This window comes from Conger conger, chromosome 7 (genome assembly GCF_963514075.1).
Source record: "Conger conger chromosome 7, fConCon1.1, whole genome shotgun sequence".
In the NCBI taxonomy this organism is placed as follows: domain Eukaryota; kingdom Metazoa; phylum Chordata; class Actinopteri; order Anguilliformes; family Congridae; genus Conger; species Conger conger.
In genome coordinates this window covers 60,665,814-60,689,593 of record NC_083766.1, presented here as the reverse complement: position 1 = coordinate 60,689,593, position 23,780 = coordinate 60,665,814, and the positions used below count along the sequence as shown (strand labels likewise).

The window sequence follows — 23,780 nt, the reverse complement described above, 5'->3', positions numbered from 1 at the left end:
GAGCATTGGGAACAGTACAGATGATTCTTGCAGACCTTAGAAATAAAGATAAGTTATTCCAGTTTCATTTGAGTCTGCAAAATTGGCCCATATTTCATATTAAATCTGTTTTAACTTTAACCTCATATGGTTTTATTATTTTTCAGGTTCTGGTGTCTGGAGCCAAAACACCAGAAACTGTTAATGTTCAAGAAGTTAGGCACTGCGTAATATTCTGCTTTTCTCAGTCTGACAGAATTTCCCAGGAAATGTGGGATGAACATAACCTACAACAGTCCCATCCTGTTGATTCAGGGCATCAACATTCCCCATCGTTTCATTTACCCAGCGTTTGCCCTGCTGTTGGTCCCCTACCTGATCATCCTGACCACCAACATAGGGGTCATGCTGCTTATTTTGATGGAAAGGAGCCTGCAGCAGCCAATGTACTTGTTGTTCTTCAGCCTGTCCTTCAACGACGTCCTGGGAAACACGGTGGTTCTGCCTCGAATGATGTTGGACATCGTCTCCACCAACCCATCCATCAGCTACTCCTGGTGTGTCTCCCAGGCCTTCTTCAGCCATACTTATGGCATGTCCTGCCACACGGTGATGATGATCATGGCCTTTGACAGGTATGTGGCCATATGCCACCCTCTGAGGTACACCTCCATCATGAGCCCCACCATGGTGGCTAAGCTGACTGTGTCTGCATGGAGCACATCGATCATCCTGAACTCCATCACACTGGGCCTCGCAGTACGGCTAACACGCTGCCGTTCCATTATTCTGAATGCCTTCTGCGACATTTCATCTCTGTACAAGCTCTCCTGCCAGGACTTAAGCATCAACAACATCACCGGGCTCACCCACATTACCATAATCAATGGATTGTCCATTACCAGCGTGGCCTTCACATATTTCAGGATCCTGATCAGCTGTGTCTCCAAAAAGAACAAGGAGCTCAACAGAAAGGCAGTGCAGACTTGCGCCTCCCATCTGGTCCTCTATATGATCATGCTCTGGTCCGGCTTCCTCATCCTCATTTCGCATCGTCTCCCGATTCACAACGGCTACCGGACGTTGGCGGCACTTCTCTTTCTCATCATTCCCGCCAACATGAACCCCATCATATATGCTATACAGACCAAGGAACTAAGGACCAAGATTGTGCAGATACTTTATTCAAAAGTAACCCAGCTGCAGTAATGAAATAATGTGGCCTTTAAACCAACTGCAGCATAATGGATGCTCTTATCTACATGTTAAACGAGTGTCTTACACTGTCGTATACATTTAGTGACCATTTAATTAGTTACACCTGTACACCGGCTTGTTCATGCAATTATCTAGTCAGCCAATCATATAGCAGCAATTCACTTTATTCAAGCATGCAGAAATGGCTAGGAGGTTCAGTTGCTATTCTGACCAAACATATGAATTGGGAAGAATTTGACTGTTGGTGATGGCGCAAAAAAACAAAAAGAATTCAGTGAGTAGAAGTTCTATGGCCAAAAGTGCCTTCTTAATGAGAGAAGTCAGAGGAGAATGGCCAGGGGTGCTTTTCCCAAAGCCTTCTTAACACTACGTCATTCATAAGTTGTACCTTAAGCTCTACCTTAAGGTTTTAGCGTGTTTCCCAAAATGTTCTTCGCTAAGTATACCTTCTGTACTGAGATGGGTGCGTGGGGGGTTGGACCCAAAATGCACGACTCAGAAACAGGGGTATAATAAAGTCCTGTCAGGGCTTTATTCAGGGAATGTCCAGTGAGCGTAGTCAAAAAACAAGCAATGTTCATACACGTAAAATCCAGCCAAAAACCAAAGTACAGTACTGAGGGAGAAGGCAGTCTCGTAGTGGGTACACCATGCGGGACGTCCGGTAGCCAGGAAAGCTGTCAGCAGGGCAGAAGTACAGGCTGCGGACGGTAGGCAGGCTCAGGGTCGATGACAGCGCAAGAGTCAAGACCGAAGTCTGCGCCGCGGGGCAAAAGCACAAAGACAGCAGGCAAAGTCGTGGTACAGGCAGGTGTCGAGGACCCGGCCCTAGGCCCCCCTGATGAGAGATTGACGGGGGATGGGTTAAGAAGGAATGCATTGTTAACCCCTCGCACACGCCATCGAGGTGGTAGTAAGAACGCCCGTAAGAGGAAAAATATGTGGTTCAGAGATAATGAGCAGCCACACTTGTCAGTAGAGGAGTCTGAAGTTGGGGGACTTAGATTTAGGGTTTTAAGGAGCAAGGTTAAAGTTCTGACTGAGAATATCCCAACCCTACATTGGAGGGGCACAATGCCTGGCTAAAGAAAAAAAAAAAGGAAAAGGGAAGGGATGTCAATACCAAAAGAAGATTAAGAGGCTTCAAGTGCTTTCCTGATTATAGCACAAATAATTTCTCGGATAGATTCAAAGGACTGACTGTAGAAGAGTTGGAGGTTGATTTACACTCAGCTATTAGCTGGATGTCCTTTGTAGATCCCTTAAGGCGCCGCGGAGAGGGGCACCTGAAGAGTGTGTTGAGATGGTGGAGGGCACTAACTTCTGGCTTGTATGAAGTCAAAGTTTGGAGAGAGTCCAAGGAGAGATTATGACAAGGAGACAAATACCAGTGAGGAATAGGTTCCTTAAAAAAATACAAAAAAGCTAGTGTTTTTCCACTCGTATATTAAGATGGTGGAAATTCCCAACCGGAGGGGCACATGAGATAAAGTATTGGAGAAATTTCTTTTGAGGTATGAGAAAATGACAGTGGGAAAAACAGAAGTGATGAATATGGTCACTAAAAAACAAGTTACATAAGAGATAAATGTCTTCCCGCTTGAAATATTGGGGACATTTCTTATCAAAAAGGTACACTTTTGTATGCAAAAAAGATATATAAGGAATAAGCTTTTAGACCTTAGGATAGGATCTTAGAATTTTGCTTCAGAAGATATCTATGGGCTGTTGAAGAGAGAGCAACACAAGACAGCTGTAGTCAAGCTGGAGTGGCACGCTCCCTCTGCGCGCCACTCCAGGATATGGATATGGAGAGAGGAGTGATGTACGCGGTGCGGACTCAGCCCAAGAGTTGTCGAAGAGGTGTTCATGCGCATCCCTCATCATGCAGAAGAGCTGGTGAAAGAGTTAAAGGGCTTTTACGACATGCTTGGAGCCGTGAACTGCACCTGGAGGCCAACAGACGGGACGCGGGGTTCCTCCACACTACAGAACACCTTCCTGCTGGACCCACGCAAGAACCTGAAGCCTCCCCCCCTAACCTCAGTGTCAGTGAGGAGGCATATGCTGCGGCTGCACTGCAAAACCCCCGACGTGTTCAAAGACAAACCAGTGCACATCCCATACAACAGGCAGGAGAAGTACGAAGTGCAAAGTCACGTCTTTCGAAAGTCTGGGTCCTGATCCTGCCCCAGATTCCCAAACCAATGCAGCTGTTCAAAGAGCTCATCAACAGCAAGGAGGAGGGATCAAATCCCGCAGAAAACGAGATGGCTATATTAGGGGATGGGTGGTAATTATAATCTATATTACTTGTAAAAGTAGGAAAAGTAGTACATAGAAGTAATACATTTTAAGTTTCCTTTCATTTTTATGTCTTTTATTTTTTAGTAAGATACTATGTACAATATAAATAAGTAGTAGACTTTAGGGGTGTTCGTACCCATTGTATTAATGGAAGTTCAGTAGCTTTTATCTCCGTGAAGGGGGAGCCATAAGATAAGGTAAAGGCCAAAGAGGAGGATGGGTATTTGAGGGGTGTACCTTGATTTTTAAACATCATAGGTAAAAAGGTAAATTAGAAAGAGCTAAAGGGGTATATGTAACTTGCATGTGATCAGCAAACTGAAAGATGATATTTACACTGTAATCTGTATAACTCTATTCTTTTGATTGATTATAATAAAGTATATCTTACTATAATCATATGTGATAAAGATTCTTTAGAGGAATACATTGAATACAGGACATCGAATACCAGATTTGCATCACACCCTTCACTTCGAGACTGGGCTGGAAGTTCAGTAGAACTTACCAGGGCTCCAGGACATTCGGAGTACTTGAGTTCGTCCCCGAGACACCTCATTGTGAGGTACTGCTCGTGGGAACGTGAGGTCTGAGCTCGACAAGGGGTCCGTGGCTCACGACACAGGCAATGGTGAACAAAACAGAAGTCAATAATCTTTGGTCAATAAACAGGCTTGGATCGTAACGGGTAGACAATGGCTTGACAAAAATGCTAAAGAGATGCACTGATGAACAGGAGGCAACAATTTCGCAAAGACAAGACATGGAACTGAGCTTGTGTGCAGGTGTAGACAGGTGCAGACAATTAGCTTGAGAGCAGCATGAGAATGGAAATCAGGTGTGGAGGATTGACAATTTAACGAGGTAATTAGTAATCGTTAGTAATAAACCTATCCTGCCCTAGCATTAGTAAATTAGTAAATGACATGCACAAGAAACGTAAGGTAACATGAACACATGGTTAGAATGTTAGTATTACCCAATCCTGATCTAAAGTAAGTAGATTTGTAAGATGACAAGGGAAATTGAAACAATTAGGGTGTGACAGAAAGGGAGAGAGAGAAAGCAGGAATGCAAGGTTTGCAGAAAGACACAAAAAAGTGTATGCTAAACAATCAACAGAACCACATAACATGAAACAAACATAAATCATGACATAAGTTTGCGAAATTATGACAATAAACTATATAACATGACATGGCAAGACAAAGAAATAAATGGTAACAAGACCTAATCATGAAACATAACATGACAAATCAATGAAACGTAACAAGAAATAAAACATAAAAACATGGCGAGACTAGACTAACATAATATGTGACATGACAATAACGTAACTAAGACAATAGAAAACGGAAAAGGCCTTTGTGTGTTATGAGTGCAGTTATGTCACGACTGTCTGGATCAGGGGTCTCCAACCCTGGTCCTGGAGAGCTACTGGGTCTGCTGGTTTTTGTTTTCACCTTAAAATTTCATTTCATTTTTATTTGTTCCTTTCATGAAAATGCACATTGCAATATAAAGTTAACACACAAGTCCACAACACATCTGTCAAATTAATGCTTTTCATGATTGGAAAGGAGCAGAAAGAAGAATATAATTCTTATTTTTTGTCTGCCCCTTACTTGAACACAACATTCTTAGATGGTCTGCCTTTTCCATTAACCTACACCTTCACGCACACCATCACCTACACCCTTAATTCCAACAACATAAAACAAAATAACCTGTAAAATAGAAATCATATTCAAGTTTAAAACACTTAGTTAATTTTCATATGCATATTGTCTAATTTGTCTTTCTTTATACATTTTTTTTAACTGAAAGATATCTGTACAACCCTTTAAATCCTTCTGTTGAGAATTCCAAATTTTGACGCCGCTAACAGAAACACACATTTGTTTTAAAGTGGTCCTAGCAACTTGATGCTTAAAATCCAATCTCCTTCTATGATTTTCATCTTCTGAGGAAAACACAAACAGTTTTCACCTGTTGAGACCCAGGTAACCAGGTGAGGTGAGTTAATTAATTAAATTAGGGCAGTTGATTACAGTTAATTTCAGGGTAAGAACGAAAACCAGCAGACCCAGTAGCTCTTCAGGACCAGGGTTGGAGACCACTGGTCTGGGTGTAGTAAGAGCTGGTGGTAAGCAGAGGCTTGGTCAATGGTAGTGAAGACTGTGGCTCCTCGCAGTTCAACGAACAGCTCATCCATATGAGGTAAAGGATGACAATCACTGACAATTGCCTTATTTGGCTCCCTTAAGTCAACACACATGCAAGGCTTTCCACCCTCCTTTCTCTGGGTCACTACAATGGGGGAGACCCATGGTGATGCGTCTATACGTTCTATAATGCCCTTTTCCTGTAGGTCTTGGAGCTCATCTCTCACAGCCTGCCTCACCGAGAGTGGAAGCCTCCGCAGTTTCTGTTGTACTGGCACAGCATCTGGTTTAAGTTGTACTTCATGCACTTTATCCAATCTCCTGCACCTGGGCCTCTGGTGCAGCCTGTGGATTTGGGCCTGTCGAGTTAATGACTTTATTGCCCTCAATAAGCATGTGCAATGCCACAAATAAATCTAGCCCTAGCAGAGCAGTGCCTGACTTAACCACTGTGAACGAGCCTGTAGTAGAAAACCCATCATGACGTACTGTGGCATGCATACACCCTTTTACAGGTATTATCTCTCTTGAATAAGTGAGCATTCACTGTAGGTTCAGCAAGAACACATGTAGGGAAGAGAGTCTGGTAAGTGCTCTCTGGAATAATAGAAACAGAAGAACCTGTGTCCACTATTAGCTCAATATCATGAAAATGTTCAGTAGCTTTAACTTGAACAGTACAGAGGATTTTATCCTGTGCAGCATCAGTCATGTAAAGCACAGTCAGTTCATTTATCACTACCTCACGTACCTCCTTGTGGGCAGATTTACAAACTTTGGAAAAATGTCCGACTTTACCGCATGAGTTGCAGGTTACTTTAACCGCTGGGCATGAAGGCTTGTTAGCTAAGTGGCTGGTGGATCCGCAACGGTAGCAGGAACTACCGGTAGATTGGACTGCGGAATCTGCAGTCGTTGAAGCAGGTTTCCTCTTTTCCCATGGGCGGCGATTTTCGGCTGTTTGTGAATTGCCTCATGGGTGCAGCAGCAGTGGAAGTAGCGTCAGAAAGAAGGTCAGCATTCCGTTGTCCAGCTTCGATCTGCAAAGCTAGTGTAATAGCTTTAGCCAGGGTCAGGTCAGATTCTAGCAAAAGTCTATCTCGAATATGCGAGAAACTGCAAGAAACTGATTAATAGACTCGTCAGGTCTCTGCGCTCTCTGGCGAAATTTGTGACGTTCAGCAATCACATTAACTTTAGGAAAGAAGTGTTTTTTCAGACCCTCAACGGCAGACATGTAGGTAGTACCTGTATTTGGTAAAGCATAAAACAGTCTTTGTCCCTCAGTGCCAAGCGCATGGAGAAGAACAGCACGGTTTCTTAACTCGGGCCAGCTGTCTGGTAGCATCGATAACTAGCATGTAATTTTCAAACATTTTTAACCAAGTAGGGAAAGGAATGGACGGTTCACCTGGACAAGGCATGAAACGTGTGGGTAAAGGTACTGAAACCGACATCCTCGTCGCCAAAATGTGGTATTTTACCGTTTAGAAAGTTCAGTCAGAAAGCAGGCGCCATTAGTATGCATTCAACTTTATCCGAATCCCACCAAGCATTCTCATTCTTTAAATCTCATACATGTTCTCTCGCGCCACCTAGGCATCACTTAATGCCAGAACAGGACACAACACATGCTTTCCCCAGCCTACATGTAAAACCCGGGATTTCCATCTCTCTAGACCATGAGAGGGCGTGCCGGCCACGGTCAGCATGAGACGTTACCTTCCGCATGCAGAATGCAGGTGTAATCACTGCAGATTGTGGTCAGCTGCGTGGAGAGCTATTTAAGTCTCTTCCTGGCACTGCTCTGGGCTTTGGTGTTTCATTCTGACACGTACACTGAGTAAAGAGGTAAAGATGTGGTTGGAGAACTGAATTGCTTTTAGTCTTGAAAGGCATTACGTTACCTCTTTAGAATTAATTAGAAGCATAGGCACTAGTAGTTCTACTTTGGTTGGGGCGTTCCCCTGGACCTTCTCTATTTTAGTTTCTTAAGTCATCTTCTGTTTTTTTTTTCACGTGAGACTCGCCCGTTTCCTTGGGCAATCCGTGCTAGTCTGCACATACCCTGTTCTAGAGACTTTGCAGTTTTGTTTCAGTTGGCATTTCACCAGGGAGTTTCTTTCCCGTTTTATGTTTTTCCCTCTCCTCTAGTGGCCCCACACATTCATGAGGGTTTCCAAGATTATATCAGTGGTAATTCAACTTCTCATTTGTAACTTTGTGATCCCGTCCTGGTCGCTCTTGGTCTCTCGCCCCCGCTCCCTCACAGGGAGAAACTGGGAATAACAAATGTTGATTGGATCCAGGCCAAGAACAGAAATGCCACACTGCTGCAGTAATAATGTATCTCATAGGGAGGCTGCACCTGTGGCTCTGATTCCCTAGGCTGCATGTTACACTGCAGTAATATGTCAGAAGCAGCATTACCCGTGTTTCCATTCATTACATCATCACTGAGTGTGGGGGCGGTCCTCTCCTGCCTAAATGAGTGACAGGACAGAGAGGGGAGGGCCCCTAAAGGGCAAGATAAAACCTGAGAACCCGTCAAGAAGAGAGGACTGCCCACCTGAAACCTAAGACAGGTATTTACACCTTTACATTTACAAGTACAGTCATACAATGGTTTAGTTACTGCGATTCAAACTAGATGATATTGTGTGAGCAATGGGAACAGTACAGATGATTCTTGCAGACCTTAAGTTATTCCAGTTATAATAATGGGATTTCTCTGATATATATATATTTGTTTTCACATCAGTTTTTGGTCTGTTTTCAGGGTCTGCTCTTGGACGCAGGCTCTCAGCCACCCAGTCAAGCAGCTTTCTGAACTTAATTAAGGAAATGTGAAAGTCAACCTGACGGACTTCTAGGACTTAGAATCTGAGTTGTGTCTTGAAAATAGAATTTCATCTTGGACTACGCTTCATTGGAGTCTGCAAAATTGGCCCATAGTTCATATTAAATCTGTTTGAACTTTAACCTCATATTCATGGTTTTATTATTTGTCATGTTCTGGTGTATGGAGCCATGTTCAAGAAGTTAGGCACTGCGTAATATTCTGCTTTTCTCAGTCTGACAGAATTTCCCAGGAAATCTGGGATGAACATAACCTACAACAGTCCCATCCTGTTGATTCAGGGCATCGACATTCCCCATCGTTTCATTTACCCAGCGTTTGCCCTGCTGTTGGTCCCCTACCTGATCATCCTGACCACCAACATAGGGGTCATGCTGCTTATTTTGATGGAAAGGAGCCTGCAGCAGCCAATGTACTTGCTGTTCTTCAGCCTGTCCTTCAATGACGTCCTGGGAAACACGGTGGTTCTGCCTCGAATGATGTTGGACATCGTCTCCACCATCCCATCCATCAGCTACTCCTGGTGTGTCTCCCAGGCCTTCTTCAGCCAAACTTATGGCATGTCCTGCCACACGGTGATGATGATCATGGCCTTTGACAGGTATGTGGCCATATGCCACCCTCTGAGGTACACCTCCATCATGAGCCCCACCATGGTGGCTAAGCTGACTGTGTCTGCATGGAGCACATCGATCATCCTGAACTCCATCACACTGGGCCTCGCAGTACGGCTAACACGCTGCCGTTCCATTATTCTGAATGCCTTCTGCGACATTTCATCTCTGTACAAGCTCTCCTGCCAGGACTTAAGCATCAACAACATCACCGGGCTCACCTCCATTACCATAATCAATGGATTGTCCATTACCAGCGTGGCCTTCACATATTTCAGGATCCTGATCAGCTGTGTCTCCAAAAAGAACAAGGAGCTCAACAGAAAGGCCATGCAGACTTGCGCCTCCCATCTGGTCCTCTACATGATCATGCTCTGGTCCGGCTTCCTCGTTCTCATTTCGCATCGTCTCCCGATTCACAACGGCTACCGGACATTGGCGGCACTTCTCTTTCTCATCATTCCCGCCAACATGAACCCCATCATATATGCTCTACAGACTAAGGAACTTAGGACCAAAATTGTGCAGATACTTTATTCAAAAGTAACCCAGCTGCAGTAATGAAAAAATGTGGCTTTTAAACCAACTGCAGCATAATGGATGCTCTGATCTACATGTTAAACTAGTGTCTTACACTGTCGTGTACTCTTAGTGACCACTTAATTAGTTACACCTGTACACCAGCTTGTTCATGCAAATATCTAGTCAGCCAATCATGTAGCAGCAACTCACTTCATTCAAGCATGCAGAAATGGCTAGGAGGTTCAGTTGCTATTCAGACCAAACATCTGAATTGGGAAGAATTTGACTGTTGGTGATGGTGCAAAAAACCCAAAAACATTCAGTGAGTAGAAGTTCTATGGGCAAAAATGCCTTCTTAATGAGAGAAGTCAGAGGAGAATGGTTAGGGGTGCGTTTCCCGAAGCCTTCTTAACGCTACGTCATTCATAAATTGTACCTTAAGCTCTACCTTAATGCTTTAGTGTGTTTCCCAAAATGTTCTTAACTAAGTATACCTTCTGTACTGAGATAGGTGCGTGGGGCGTTGGACCCAAAATGCACGATTCAGAAACAGGGGTATAATAAAGTCCCGTCAGGGCTTTATTCAGGGAATGTCCTGTGAGCGTAGTCAAAGAACAAGCAATGTTCATCCAGCCAAAAACCAAAGTACAGTACCAAGAGAGAAGGCAGTCTTGTAATCGGTACACCATTACGGCAGGCAGGCTCAGGGTCGATGACAGCGCAAGAGTCAAGACCGAATTCTGCTCCACGGGGCAAAAGCACAAAGACAGCAGGCAAAGTCGTGGTACACTTAGGCAATGGTCAACAAAACAGAAGTCAATAATTTTTGGTCAATAAACAGGCTTGGATCGTAACGGGTAGACAATGGCTTGACAAAAATGCTAAAGAGATCCACTTACGAACAGGAGGCAACAATTTAGCAAAGACAAGACATTGAACTGACCTTATATGCAGGTGAAGACAGGTGCAGACAATTAGCTTGAGAGCAGCATGAGAATGGAAATCAGGTGTGGAGGATTGACAAGTTAACGAGGTAATTATTAATCATTAGTAATAAACCTATCCTGCCCTAGCGTTAGTAAATTAGTAAATTACATGCACAAGAAATGTAAGGTAACATGAACACATGGTTAGAATGTTGTATTACCCAATCCTGATCTAAAGTTAGTAGATGAGAAAAGAAGACAAGGGAAATTGAAACAATTAGGTTGTGAGTGACAAAAAGAGAGAGAGAGAAAGCAGGAATGCAAGGTTTGCAGAAAGACACGAAAGAATGTATGCAAAACAATTAACAGAACCACATAACACGAAACAAACATAAATCATGACATAAGTTTGCCAAATTATGACAATAAACTATATAACATGACATGGCAAGACAAAGAAATAAATGGTAACAAGAACTAAGCATGAAACATAACATGACAAAACAGTAAAATGTAACAAGAAATGAAACGGAGAAACATGGCGAGACTAGACTAACATAATACGTGACCTGACAATAAGGTAACCAAGACAATAACAAAACATAAAACATGACGTGACAAACATGAAACGTGACATGTACGTTGTACGTTCGTAAGGTTGGTCTGGACCGCTCTTAGCTATACCTTAGCGATGTTGTCAGCTCACTCCACATGTGGCCACCACTGTTACGACCGCAAGCCTCTGAAATCAGCTGTTCTTAGTTTGATCTTAATCGGATAACCAATATGTACACTAATAATTCTCCAGTTGTAGTTGGCTAATAATATTACTAATATACCAATTTAATGGAACTGTTTTCATGCAAATAATAAAACTGTAAATTACGAAGGATGCATGTTGCCTAATTGCCTTTTAAATGATTTTCATGAACTGACGATTTCCCACTCTCTCTGTGTGCTGGAGCAATGTTTAACCATAGTTCTTTCTTGTTTTTTTTGGACACTGTAGTCTTAAAACTGGAAAATAATGTTTCTTTATTCAGCGCTACGTGTAACATTATCTCCATTTCCTTTGCTATGAAGCTGTGGGACCGCTTATTTCAGTTTTTTTCCACCATATCTTATGTAAATAAATAAAAATAAAAAATAAAATAAAATGTTGATTTCGTGTTGGTGCGTTTTGCTTGTTGGTGCGCTTTTACTGAAAACGTCAGCTAATCATAGAAAATTGTGAATTACACCAGTAATGTGATGGTGCTTCTGCCAAATCAACCATCATCATTTAAGGTACTATGACAAAGATGTTAAAATAATGTAAATAAAACATGACATGCCAAAGAAGGCGTATTGCTAGATGGCATAGCCAGAAACCGTATCACAAACCGTATATATAATTTGGTGAAAATTATATATACGGTTGGATAATTTAGTTTGTACGTTTTTAATTCTATTAATACGTTCCCACAAGTCATGGTAAATGCAATATTTTAAAGTATTCCTGCAGTGTTTTATTAAAAAATAACACTACTTTCTCTCATAATGCAGTCAAACAGTTGCTGCATGGAGTACATAATGGATCTTAGAGCAAGTCGATGGGCCTAATAACGTTGCAAGTAGAAGCTGTCCCTTAAGCAACAGCCTAAGTGATAGTTTGAGGAACACACGTAGAGAAGTAAACAACTTTAGTAAGGTATACCTTAGAGAGTCTTCGTCAAGCGCTAAGAGACACCGTTATCAGGAAACGCACCCCAAACGCACCCCAAACCATAAGCTTAAATGCTGAAAATTATCCAAAAACTCACCCAACTAGCCCAACTTTATATAATAAATTTTATATGTGCCTGTCGCCCCCGGCTTTGCCATGCTGGGTGTGCTCTCCTTCGCGTGGCCTTAGCTGGGATATCCTGTGTTTGCCTGCTGTGTTTTGTCTCGCCTCCAGGGGGAGTTGGGCTGTGCCGGGCTAATTGCTGGGCTGATTGGAGGGTGGTTAAATCCAGCCCTTCCAGTCAGCTCACTCTCTCTCACTTTGCTGCTCGGCCTGACGCTGGAAGGCTGGCTGCAGCACCGCTCCTTATTTTCCCTTACCTGTTTTGCCTTACACGACACCTGCTGATATGCACTACACTTTTTTTGCTTTGGCTTTCCATCTACTGACTTATGTTTTGTAAATAGTTATCAAATAAACTGGTTTGGTGTAATTTACGATCAGTGTGGTCTCCCCGTTCATGTCAGCTCTACTTGAGCCATGTGGTTCTGACAATGCCCAATATACAGTGACAGAGGCAGAAGTGTCTGTCCTGTTGTTATCAATGAGAGATGTGACTTGTTTTCATTGAGTGCACAATCTGTCCTAATAGAACGAGAAGGCATTCATATTAAAGACCTTGGTAAATGGGTTCATACCCTGTTTAGTTGTCCAGTGAGTCTGTAACTCTGGACTTTGCATTTATTTTGCTCAACTTTATACATCGAAAACAGGCATTCTGGTGGCCCACAGAATGTCAATTTGTTTTGTGTCTGCTTGCCCCATCTGTTACCAGAAAGCACCCTCCCAGTTTGCTGCATTCTTTACTGTCTTTTGTGTCAGTTCACCAGTGAATCTGTAAAATTTGTATTTCTTGGATTGTACTTTACTGTATGTACATCGTATTACTCCCTATCATTTTATTAAAGCTGATAGACCAAGAATTTTCTTTTCTTTTCCCATTCTTTGTGAAAAAAATGATGAAGCTTAATGACGAGTTTCACAGTTAGCCATTTTGCCTCTCTAAGAAGCAGCAGCATCACTTCTTTCACCATTACTGAATGGCTCTCTCTTGAAAGATGGCCAATGTAAATAAACAAAACCAGGGCCACTGCTTCCCTAACCACAATAAAATGCTTTGTCCCCTATTGATTTTGGCCAGAATTAATAAATGTTAATAAAGAGGTCATTGGATTTTGGAAATAACTTGGCAAACTGTCAACTTAACCATTCAAAAACCCCAGAGTGAGAGAGAGAGCATATGCATACATGCTTTGTGCTTGTGACGTATGTGTGCTGTCATACACAGAACATGTTCCAGCAGAAAGCAAAACAGTTTTTTGAGCAGTTCTGTCAGAATTGGGCCCTGGCAGGATCGCAGTGTAACACTCAAGCGCTATAAGAGAAGGGCAATGCAGGTGGGTTCTCGCTTGGCCCTTTTGCTAGCAGCTCCTGTCACCACTGTGAGCAGGCCAAGGAGAAATAATGGGAGTGTCATGCTTTCCCCAGCCTACATGTAAAACCCGGAATTTCCATCTCTTGAGGCCACGGTCAGCATAAGACGTTACCTTCCACGTGCAGAATGCAGGTGTAATCACTGCGGATTGTGGTCAGCTGCGTGGAGAGCTATTTAAGTCTCTTCCTGGCACTGCTCTGGGCTTTGGTGTTTCATTCTGACACGTACACTGAGTAAAGAGGTAAAGATGTAGTTGGAGAACTTAATTGCTTTTAGTTTTGAAAGGCATTACGTTACCTCTTTAGAATTAATTTGAAGCATAGGCACTAGTAGTTCTCCTTTTCTTTGGTTGGGGCGTTCCCTTGGACCTTCTCTATTTTAGTTTCTTAAGTCATCTTCTGTTTAGAAGAGCAAGAAATTAAATTTCCTGTTGCCGAAACGGAGGTGAGTTTTGGTTCCGTTTTCTCAGTTATTTTTTTACATGAGACTCGCCCGTTTCCTTGGGCATTCCGTGCTAGTCCGCACATACCCTGTTCTACAGACTTTGCAGTTTCTTTCCCGTTTTATGTTTTTTCCCTCTCCTGTAGTGGCCCCACACATTCGTGAGGGTTTCCAAGATTATATCAGTGGTTATTCAGCTTCTCATTGGTAACTTTGTGATCTTGTCCTGGTCGCTCTTGGTCTCCCGCCCCCGCTCCCTCACAAGGAGAGACTGGGAATAACAAATGTTGATTGGATCCAGGCCAAGAACAGAAATGCCACACTGCTGCAGTAATAATGTATCTCACAGGGAGGCTGCACCTGTGGCTCTGATTCCCTAGGCTGCATGTTACACTGCAGTAATATGTCAGAAGCAGCATCACCCGTGTTTCCATTCATTACATCATCACTGAGTGTGGGGGCGGTCCTCTCCTGCCTAAATGAGTGACAGGACAGAGAGGGGAGGGCCCCTAAAGGGCAGGATAAAACCTGAGAGCCCGTCAAGAAGAGACGACTGCCCACCTGAAACCTGAGACAGGTATTTACACCTTTACATTTACAAGTACAGTCATAGAATGGTTCAGTTACTGCGATTCAAGTTGAACTAGATGATATTGTCTGAGCATTGGGAACAGTACAGATGATTCTTGCAGACCTTAGAAATAAAGATAAGTTATTCCAGTTATAATAATGGGATTTCTCTGATATATATATTTCTCTAATCACATGTCAGTTTTTGGTCTGTTTTCAGGGTCTGCTCTGGGACACTGAGGCTCTCAGGCACCCAGTCAAGCAGCTTCCTGAACTTAATTAAGGAAATGTGAAAGTCAACCTGACGCACTTTCTGAGTTGTGTATTGAAAATAGAATTTCATCTCAAACTAGGCTTAATTGGAGTCTGCAAAATTAGCCAATATTTCATATTGAATCTGTCTGAACTTTAACCTCATTCAAGGTTTTATTATTTGTTATGTTCTGGTGTATGGAGCCAAAACACCAGAAACGGTTAATGTTCAAGAAGTTAGGCACTGCATAATATTCTGCTTTTCTCAGTCTGACAGAATTTCCCAGGAAAATCTGGGATGAACATAACCTACAACAGTCCCATCCTGTTGATTCAGGGCATCGACATTCCCCATCGTTTCATTTACCCAGCGTTTGCCCTGGTGTTGGTCGCCTACCTGATCATCCTGACCACCAACTTAGGGGTCATGCTGCTTATTTTGATGGACAGGAGCCTTCAGCAGCCAATGTACCTGCTGTTCTTCAGCCTGTCCTTCAACGACGTCCTGGGGAACACGGTGGTTCTGCCTCGAATGATGTTGGACATCGTCTCCAACAACCCGTCCATCAGCTACTCCTCGTGTGTCTCCCAGGCCTTCTTCAGCCAAACTTATGGTGTTTCCTGCCACACAGTGATGATGATAATGGCCTTTGACAGGTATGTGGCCATATGCCACCCTCTGAGGTACACCTCCATCATGAGCCCCACCATGGTGGCTAAGCTGACTGTGTCCGCATGGAGCACATCGCTCGCCGTGACCTCCATCCCACTGGGCCTCGCAGTACGGCTAACACGCTGCCGTTCCATTATTCTTAATGCCTACTGTGACATTGCATCTCTTTTCAAGCTCTCCTGCCAGGACTTAAGCATTAACTACATAACTGGGCTCACCTGCAATATCATAATCAATGGATTGTCCATCGGCAGCATGGCCTTCACATATTTCAGGATCCTGGTCAGCTGTGTCTCCAAAAAGAACAAGGAGCTCAACAGGAAGGCCATGCAGACTTGCGCCTCCCATCTGGTCCTCTATCTGATCATGTTCTGTTCCGGAAACCTCGTCATCATTTTGCATCGTCTTCAGATTCACAACGGCTACCGGACGTTGGCGGCACTTCTCTTTCTCATCATTCCCGCCAACATGAACCCCATCATATATGCTATACAGACCAAGGAACTAAGGACAAAGATTGTGCAGATACTTCATTCAAAAGTAACCCAGCTGCAGTAATGAAAAAATGTGGCCTTTCAACCAACTGCAGCATCATGGATGCTCTTATCTACATGTTAAACGAGTGTCTTACACTGTCGTATACTCTTCGTGACCACTTAATTAGTCACAGCTGTGCACCGACTTGTTCATGAAAATATCTAGTCAGCCAATCATATAGTAGCAACTCACTTCATTCAAGTATGCAGAAATGGCTTGGAGGTTCAGTTGCTATTCAGATCAAACATCTGAATTGGGAAGAAATTTGACTTTGACCTTTATTGGTGACAGAGGGAATGGTTTGAGTATTTTAAAAACTGCTGTTCTCCTGGCATTTTCACGCACAACAGTCTTTAGAGTGTAGAGAGAATGGTGCAAAAAAACCAAAAACATTCAGTCAGTAGAAGTTCTATGGGCAAAAATGCCTTCTTAATGAGAGGAGTCAGAGGAGAATGGTTAGGGGTGCGTTTCCCAAAGCCTTCTTAACGCTACGTCATTCATAAATTGTACCTTAAGCTCTACCTTAACGCTTTAGCATGTTTCCCAAAATGTTCTAAGCTAAGTATACCTACTGTACTGAGACAGGTGCGTGGGGTGTTGTACCCAAAATGCACGACTCAGAAGCAGGGGTGAAATAAAGTCCCGTCAGGGCTTTATTCAGGGAATGTCCAGTGAACGTAGTCAAAGAACAAGCAATGTTCATACACGTAAAATCATTACCGAGAGAGAAGGCCGTTTCGTAATTTGTACACCATGCAAAATGTCCGGTAGCCAGGAAGCTGTCAGCGGGGCAGAAGTACAGGCGGACGGTCGGCAGGCTCAGGGTCGATGACGACGCAAGAGTCAAGACCGAATTCTGCTCCGCCGGGCAAAACCACAAAGACAGCAGGCAAAGTCGTGGCACAGGCAGGCAGTGGTCAACAAAACAGAAGTCAATAATTTTTGGTCAATAAACAGGCTTGGATCGTAACGGGTAGACAATGGCTTGTCAAAAATGCTAAAGCGATGCACTGACTAACAGGAGGCAACAATTTTGCAAAGACAAGACATGGAACTGAGCTTATATGCAGGTGTAGACAGGTGCAGACAATTAACTCAAGAGCAGCATGAGAATGGAAATCAGGTGTGGAGGATTGACAAATTAACGAGGTAATTAGTAATCATTAGAAATAAACCTATCCTATCCTAGCGTGAGTAAATTAGGAAATGGCATGCACAAGAAACGTAAGGTAACATGAACACATGGTTAGAATGTTAGTATTACCCAATCCTGATCTAAAGTTAGTCGATTAGTAAGACAAGGGAAATTGAAACAATTAGGGTGTGAGTGACAGAAAGGGAGAGAGAGAAAGCAGGAATGCAAGGTTTGCAGAAAGACACAAAAAAGTGTATGCTAAACAATTAACAGAACCACATAACATGAAACAAACAAATCATGACATAACAAGTTTGTGAGATTATGACAATAAACTATATAACATGACATCATAAGGTTGTTCTGGACCACTCTTAGCTATACCTTTGCGATGTTGTCAGCTCACTCCGCATGTGGCCACCACTGTTACGACCGCAAGCCTCTGAAATCAGCTGTTGCTCTTAGTTAGATCTCAATCGGTTAAGCAATATGTACACTAATAATTCTACAGTTGTAGTTGGCTAATAATATTCCTAAAATACCACTTTAATGGCACTGTTTTCATGCAAATAATAAGAATGTAAATTACGAAGGATGCATGTTGCCTAATTGCCTTTTAAATGATATTCATGAACTGACGATTTCCCACTCTCTCTGTGTGCTGGAGCGATGTTTAACCATAGTTCTTTCTTGTTTTTTTTGGACACCGTAGTCTTAAAACTGAAAAATAATGTTTCTTTATTCAGTGCTACGTGTAACATTATCTCCATTTCCTTTGCTATGAAGCTGTGGGACCGCTTATTTCAGTTTTTTTCCACCATATCTTATGAAAAAAAAAAAAAAAAAAAAAAATTAATAACATGTTGATTTCGTGTTGGTGCGTTTTGCTTGTTGGTGCGCTTTTACTGAAAACATCAGCTAATCATAGAATATAGTGAATTACACCAGTAATGTGATGGTGCTTCTGCCAAATCAACCATCATCATTTCAGGTACTATGACAAAGATATTAAAATATTGTAAATAAAACAAGACATGCCAAAGAAGGCGTATGGCATAGCCAGAAACCGTATCACAAACCGAATATATAATTTGGGGAAAATGATATATACGGTTGGATAATTTAGTTTGTACGTTTTTAATTCTATTAATACATTCCCACAAGTCATGGTAAATGCAATATTTTAAAGTATTCCTGCAGTGTTTTATGAAAAAATAACACTACTATCTCTCATAATGCAGTCAAACAGTTGCGGCATGGAGTGCATAATCGATATTAGAGCAAGTCGATTGGCCTAATAACGTTGCACGTAGAAGCTGTCCCTAAAGAAAGAGCCAAAGTGATAGTTTGGGGAACACACGTAGAGAAGTAAACAACGTTAGTAAGGTATACCTCAGAGAGTCTTCGTCAAGCGCTAAGAGACACCGTTATCAGGAAACGCACCCCAGACTGGTTCAAGCTGACAGGAAGTTGACTGTAACTCAAATAACCACAAATTACAACAGTGGTATGCAGAGCACTGCCTCGGAGATATGGAAACTAATACAATTAGAAATGTATCACTGATAATCATACAAACCATAAGCTTAAATGCTGAAAATGATCCAAAACCTCACCCAACGAGCCCAACTTCATGTAATAAACTTTATATGTGCCCAATATGCAGTTACAGAGGTAGAAGTGTCTGTCCTGTTGTTATCAATGAGAGATGTGACTTGTTTTCATTTAGTGCACAATCTGTCCTAATAGAACAAGAAGGCATTCATATTAAAGATCTTGGTGAATGGGTTCATACCCTGTTTAGTTGTCCAGTGAGTCTGTAACTCTGGAGTTTGCATTTATTTTGCTCAACATTATACATATAAGGCAGCCATTCTGGTGGCCCACAGAATGTCAATATGTTTTGTCTCTGCTTGCCCCATCTGTTCCCAGAAAACTCCCTCCCAGTTTACTGCATTCTTCACTGTATTTTGTGTCAGTTGACCAGTGAATCTGTAACATTTGTATTTCTTGGACTGTTCTTTACTGTATGTATATATAATTTGATAAATTACACACATACACGCATACCTCTGATGACATATGACAGAATCGTATTACTCCCTATCATTTTATTAAAGCTGATACTCCAAGAATTTTCTTTTCTTTGCCCATTCTTTGTGAAAGAATTATCAAGCTTAATGACGAGTTTCACAGTTAGCCATTTTGCCTCTCGAAGAAGCAGCAGCATCACTTCTTTCATCATTACTGAATGTCCCTCTCTTGAAAGATGGTCAAATAAACAAAACCAGGGCCACTGCTTCCCTAACCACGACAAAAGGCTTTATTGTCCCCTCTTGATTTAGGCCTGTATAAATAAATGTTAATAAAGAGGTAATGGGATTTTGGAAATAACTTGGCAAACTGCCAACTTAAGCATTCAAAAACCCCAGAGTGAGAGAGAGAGCATATGCAAACATGCTTTGTGCATGTGATTTATGTGTGCTGTTATACACAGAACATGTTCCAGCTGAATGCAAGAGCAGTTCTGTCAGAATTGGGCCCTGGCAGGATCAGAGTGTAACATTCGAGGGCTAAAATCCATCAATCCATCCATTTTAACCCGCTTATATGGAGTCGGGTCGCGGTGGCAGTCGGCTAAACTGGGTAATCCAGGCGTTCCTCTCCCCATCAACGGATTCCAGCTTCTCCTGGGGGATCCCAAGGCATTCCCAGGCCAGGAGAGATATATAATCTCCAGCGGGTTCTGGGTCTACCTTGGGGTCTCCGCCCTGTTGGACGTGCCCGGAAAACCTCCAATGGGAGGCACCGGGAAGCATCCTGATCAGATGCCCAAACCACGTCAATTGGCTCCTTTGGACGCGAAGGAGCAGCGGCTCTACTCCGAGCTCCCTCTGGATGTCCGAGCTCCTCACCCTATCTCTAAGGCTGAGCCCAGCCACCCTACGGAGGAAGCTAATTTTGGCCGCTTGTATACGCAATCTCATTCTTTTGATCACTACCCAAAGCTTGTGACCATAGGTGAGGGTTGGGACGCAGAACTTTGGAGTCTCCAGGCGGCAGCTTTTCCAGGATGCCGCCCAGTGACAAGAAGGCTGGATACTCTGAACTGCCGTTTGTTGCGTAAGCACAAATGACAGTCAGAGCTTTCCCCCCAGCGACACATAGTCGCAAAGAGGCGACCCTCTCGCGACCCTCTCCTCCTTGGGAGACCCAATGCTAGCAATGCTAATGCTAATGCCCCCGAAAACATAGCTCCCAGGATCACCGGGACACACAAACCCCTCCACCACATTAAGGTGCCAATTCCTTGGAGAGGCCACCTATAAGAGAAGGGCAAAATATATTTTAACATTAGAAATGTTGCTAGTGAACACACGTATGCGTTGTACTTGTCACCCCCCCACCCCGTTCTTGACCTGTTTGACTCTAGGAACCCCTTCACCTGAACTCTGATGCAAGCAACTTGGGCCTTGACGTAGTCCTGTTGCAGCTAATTGAAAAGGGGGAGAAGGTGGTTGCCTTCCTCAGTTGCTAGCTCAGCCAAGAATGCAATTACTGCATGAGGAGATGGGAGCTGCTGGCAGTGGTGGTTGTGCTTCATCCCTTATAGATGTACCTTCAAAGACAGTAGTTCTGGCTCTGTACATGCCATGCCACTCTCCAGTGGCAGCTCACATTCAAAGAGACTGGATTGAACCATGGCAAAACCTTCACTTCACAGTAGAGGACCAGCAGGGGCCAAGCGCAGCAATGGAGGCGGGTTCTCTCTCTGCCCTTTTGCTTGCTGCTCCTGTCGCCACTGTGAGCAGGCCCTGGAGAAATAATTGGAGAGACAGAGAATAACTAATGTTGATTGGATCCAGGGCAAGAACAGAATTGCTGCAATATCACAGTAATAATGTATCTCACAGGGAGGCTGCACCTGTGGCTCTGATTCCCTAGGCTGCATGTTACACTGCAGTAATATGTCAGAAGCAGCAGCACCTGCCAGCCGTCTTTCAGCACATTACATCATCACTGACTCTGGGGGTGACAGAGAGAAGAGGGCCCATGGCAGGACAGAGAGGGGAGGGCTTGTGGCAGGACAGAGAGGGGAGGGCCCCAAAAGGATAGGATAAAACCTGAGAGCCCATCAGGAAGAGAGGACTGCCCACCTGAAACCTGAGACAGGTATGACCTCGACTTTATACCACTCAGTACTGCCATAGAATGGTTCAGTTACTTTGATTCAAGTTGCGCTAGATGATATTGTGTGAGCATTGGGAATAGTACAAATAATCTTTACAGACCTTGGACGTTAAGATATGTTATTCCAGTTATAATGGGATTTCTCTGATATCTATATTTCGCTGATCACACGTCAGTTTTTTGTCTGTTTTCAGGGTCTGCTCTGGGACACTGGGGCTCTCCGGCGCCCAGTCAATCAGCTTTCTTAACGTAATTAAGGAAATGTGAATGTCAAGCTGATGGCACAAGAGGAGTTAGAATCTGAGTTGTGTATGGAGTATCTCCATTCAAAATAGAATTTCATTGCGGACTAGGCTTATATGGAGTCTGCAAAATTGGCCTGTATTTCATATTAAATCTGTCTGAATTTTAACCTCTTATTCATGGTTTTATTTAATTTTCATGTTCTGGTGTATGGAGCCAAAACACCAGAAAGTGTTTAATGTCCAAGTACTTAGGCTCTGCATAATACTCTGCTTTTCTCAGTCTGATAGAATTTCCCAGGAAATCTGGGATGAACGTGACCTACAACAGTCCCATCCTGTTGATTCAGGGCATCGACATCCCCCATCGTTTCATTTACCCAGCATTTGCCCTGCTGTTGGTCGCCTACCTGATCATCCTGACCACCAACATAGGGGTCATGCTGCTTATTTTGATGGACAGGAGCCTTCAGCAGCCAATGTACCTGCTGTTCTTCAGCCTGTCCTTCAACGACGTCCTGGGAAACACGGTGGTTCTGCCTCGAATGATGTTGGACATCGTCTCCACCAACCCGTCCATCAGCTACTCCTGGTGTGTCTCCCAGGCCTTCTTCAGCCACACTTATGGCACGTCCTGCCACACGGTGATGATGATCATGGCCTTTGACAGGTATGTGGCCATATGCCACCCTCTGAGGTACACTTCCATCATGAGCCCCACCATGGTGGCTAAGCTGACTGTGTCCGCATGGAGCGCATCGATAACCCTGGTGTTCATCCCACTGGGCCTCGCAGTACGGCTAACACGCTGCCGTTCCATTATTCTTAATGCCTTCTGCGACAATGCATCTCTGTTCAAGCTCTCCTGCCAGGACTTGAGCATCAACAACATCACAGGGCTCATCTCAAGTGTCATACTCCATGGGTCGTCCATTACCAGCGTGGCCTTCACATATTTCAGGATCCTGGTCAGCTGTGTCTCCAAAAAGAACAAGGAGCTCAACAGAAAGGCCATGCAGACTTGCGCCTCCCATCTGGTCCTCTATCTGATCATGCTCTGGTCCGGCTTCCTCATCATCATTTTGCATCGTCTCCAGATCCACAACAGCTACCGGACGTTGGCGGCTCTTCTCTTTCTCATCATTCCCGCCAACATTAACCCCATCATATACGCTATACAGACCAAGGAACTAAGGACCAAGATTGTGCAGATGCTTTATTCAGAAGTAACCCACCTGCAGTAATTTGACAATTAGGCTCTTAACCAACTGTTGTATAATGGATGCAATTATCTAAATGTTGAAAAATAGTGTCTTACACTGTCGTATACACTTAGTAACCACTTAATTAGTTACACCTGTACACCGGCTTGTTCATGCAAATATCTAGTCAGCCAATCATATAGCAGCAACTCACTTCATTCAAGAATGCAGAAATGGCTAGGAGGTTCAGTTGCTATTCAGACCAAACTTCTGAATTTGACTTTGACTTTATTGGTGACAGACGGAATGGTTTGAGCATTTTAGAAACTGCTGTTCTCCTGGCATTTTCACGCACAACAGTCTCTAGAGTTTACAGAGAATGGTGCAAAAAAAACGAAAAGATTCAGTGAGTAGAAGTTCTATGGGCAAAAATGCCTTCTTAATGAGAGAAGTCAGAGGAGAATGGCCAGACTGGTTCAAGCTGACAGGAAGTTGACAGTAACTCAAATCACCATGCATTACAACACTGGTATGCAGAGCATCTCTGAACAAACAACACATTAAAGCTTTGATTGGATGGGCTACACAGCAGCAGAAATAAGTCTTACAGATACCTAATAAAGTGGTCACTGCCTCAGAGATATGGAAACTAATACAAATAAAATGTATCACTGATAACCATACAAACCACAAGCTTAACTGCAGAAAATGATCCAAAAACTCACCCAACTAGCCCAACTTTATAT

General features: G+C 43.3%; 4 protein-coding genes across 4 annotated transcripts; all 4 read left to right on the top strand.

Annotated features, from left to right (window-relative positions):
• The first annotated feature begins 255 nt into the window (after nucleotides 1-255).
• Nucleotides 256-1,188, top strand: LOC133133526 (putative gustatory receptor clone PTE03). Its single transcript, XM_061249627.1, has one exon. The coding sequence runs from the start codon at nucleotides 256-258 to the stop codon at nucleotides 1,186-1,188; it is 933 nt and encodes a 310-aa protein (XP_061105611.1).
• Nucleotides 1,189-8,771: 7,583 nt separating this feature from the next.
• Nucleotides 8,772-9,704, top strand: LOC133133525 (olfactory receptor 1500-like). Its single transcript, XM_061249626.1, has one exon. It carries the CDS (start codon nucleotides 8,772-8,774, stop codon nucleotides 9,702-9,704), a length of 933 nt encoding a protein of 310 aa, XP_061105610.1.
• A 5,648-nt stretch (nucleotides 9,705-15,352) lies between these two features.
• Nucleotides 15,353-16,285, top strand: LOC133133523 (putative gustatory receptor clone PTE01). Its single transcript, XM_061249625.1, has one exon. It carries the CDS (start codon nucleotides 15,353-15,355, stop codon nucleotides 16,283-16,285), a length of 933 nt encoding a protein of 310 aa, XP_061105609.1.
• A 5,858-nt stretch (nucleotides 16,286-22,143) lies between these two features.
• LOC133133522 (olfactory receptor 7C1-like) lies at nucleotides 22,144-23,076 on the top strand. Its single transcript, XM_061249624.1, has one exon. It carries the CDS (start codon nucleotides 22,144-22,146, stop codon nucleotides 23,074-23,076), a length of 933 nt encoding a protein of 310 aa, XP_061105608.1.
• Nucleotides 23,077-23,780: the final 704 nt, after the last annotated feature.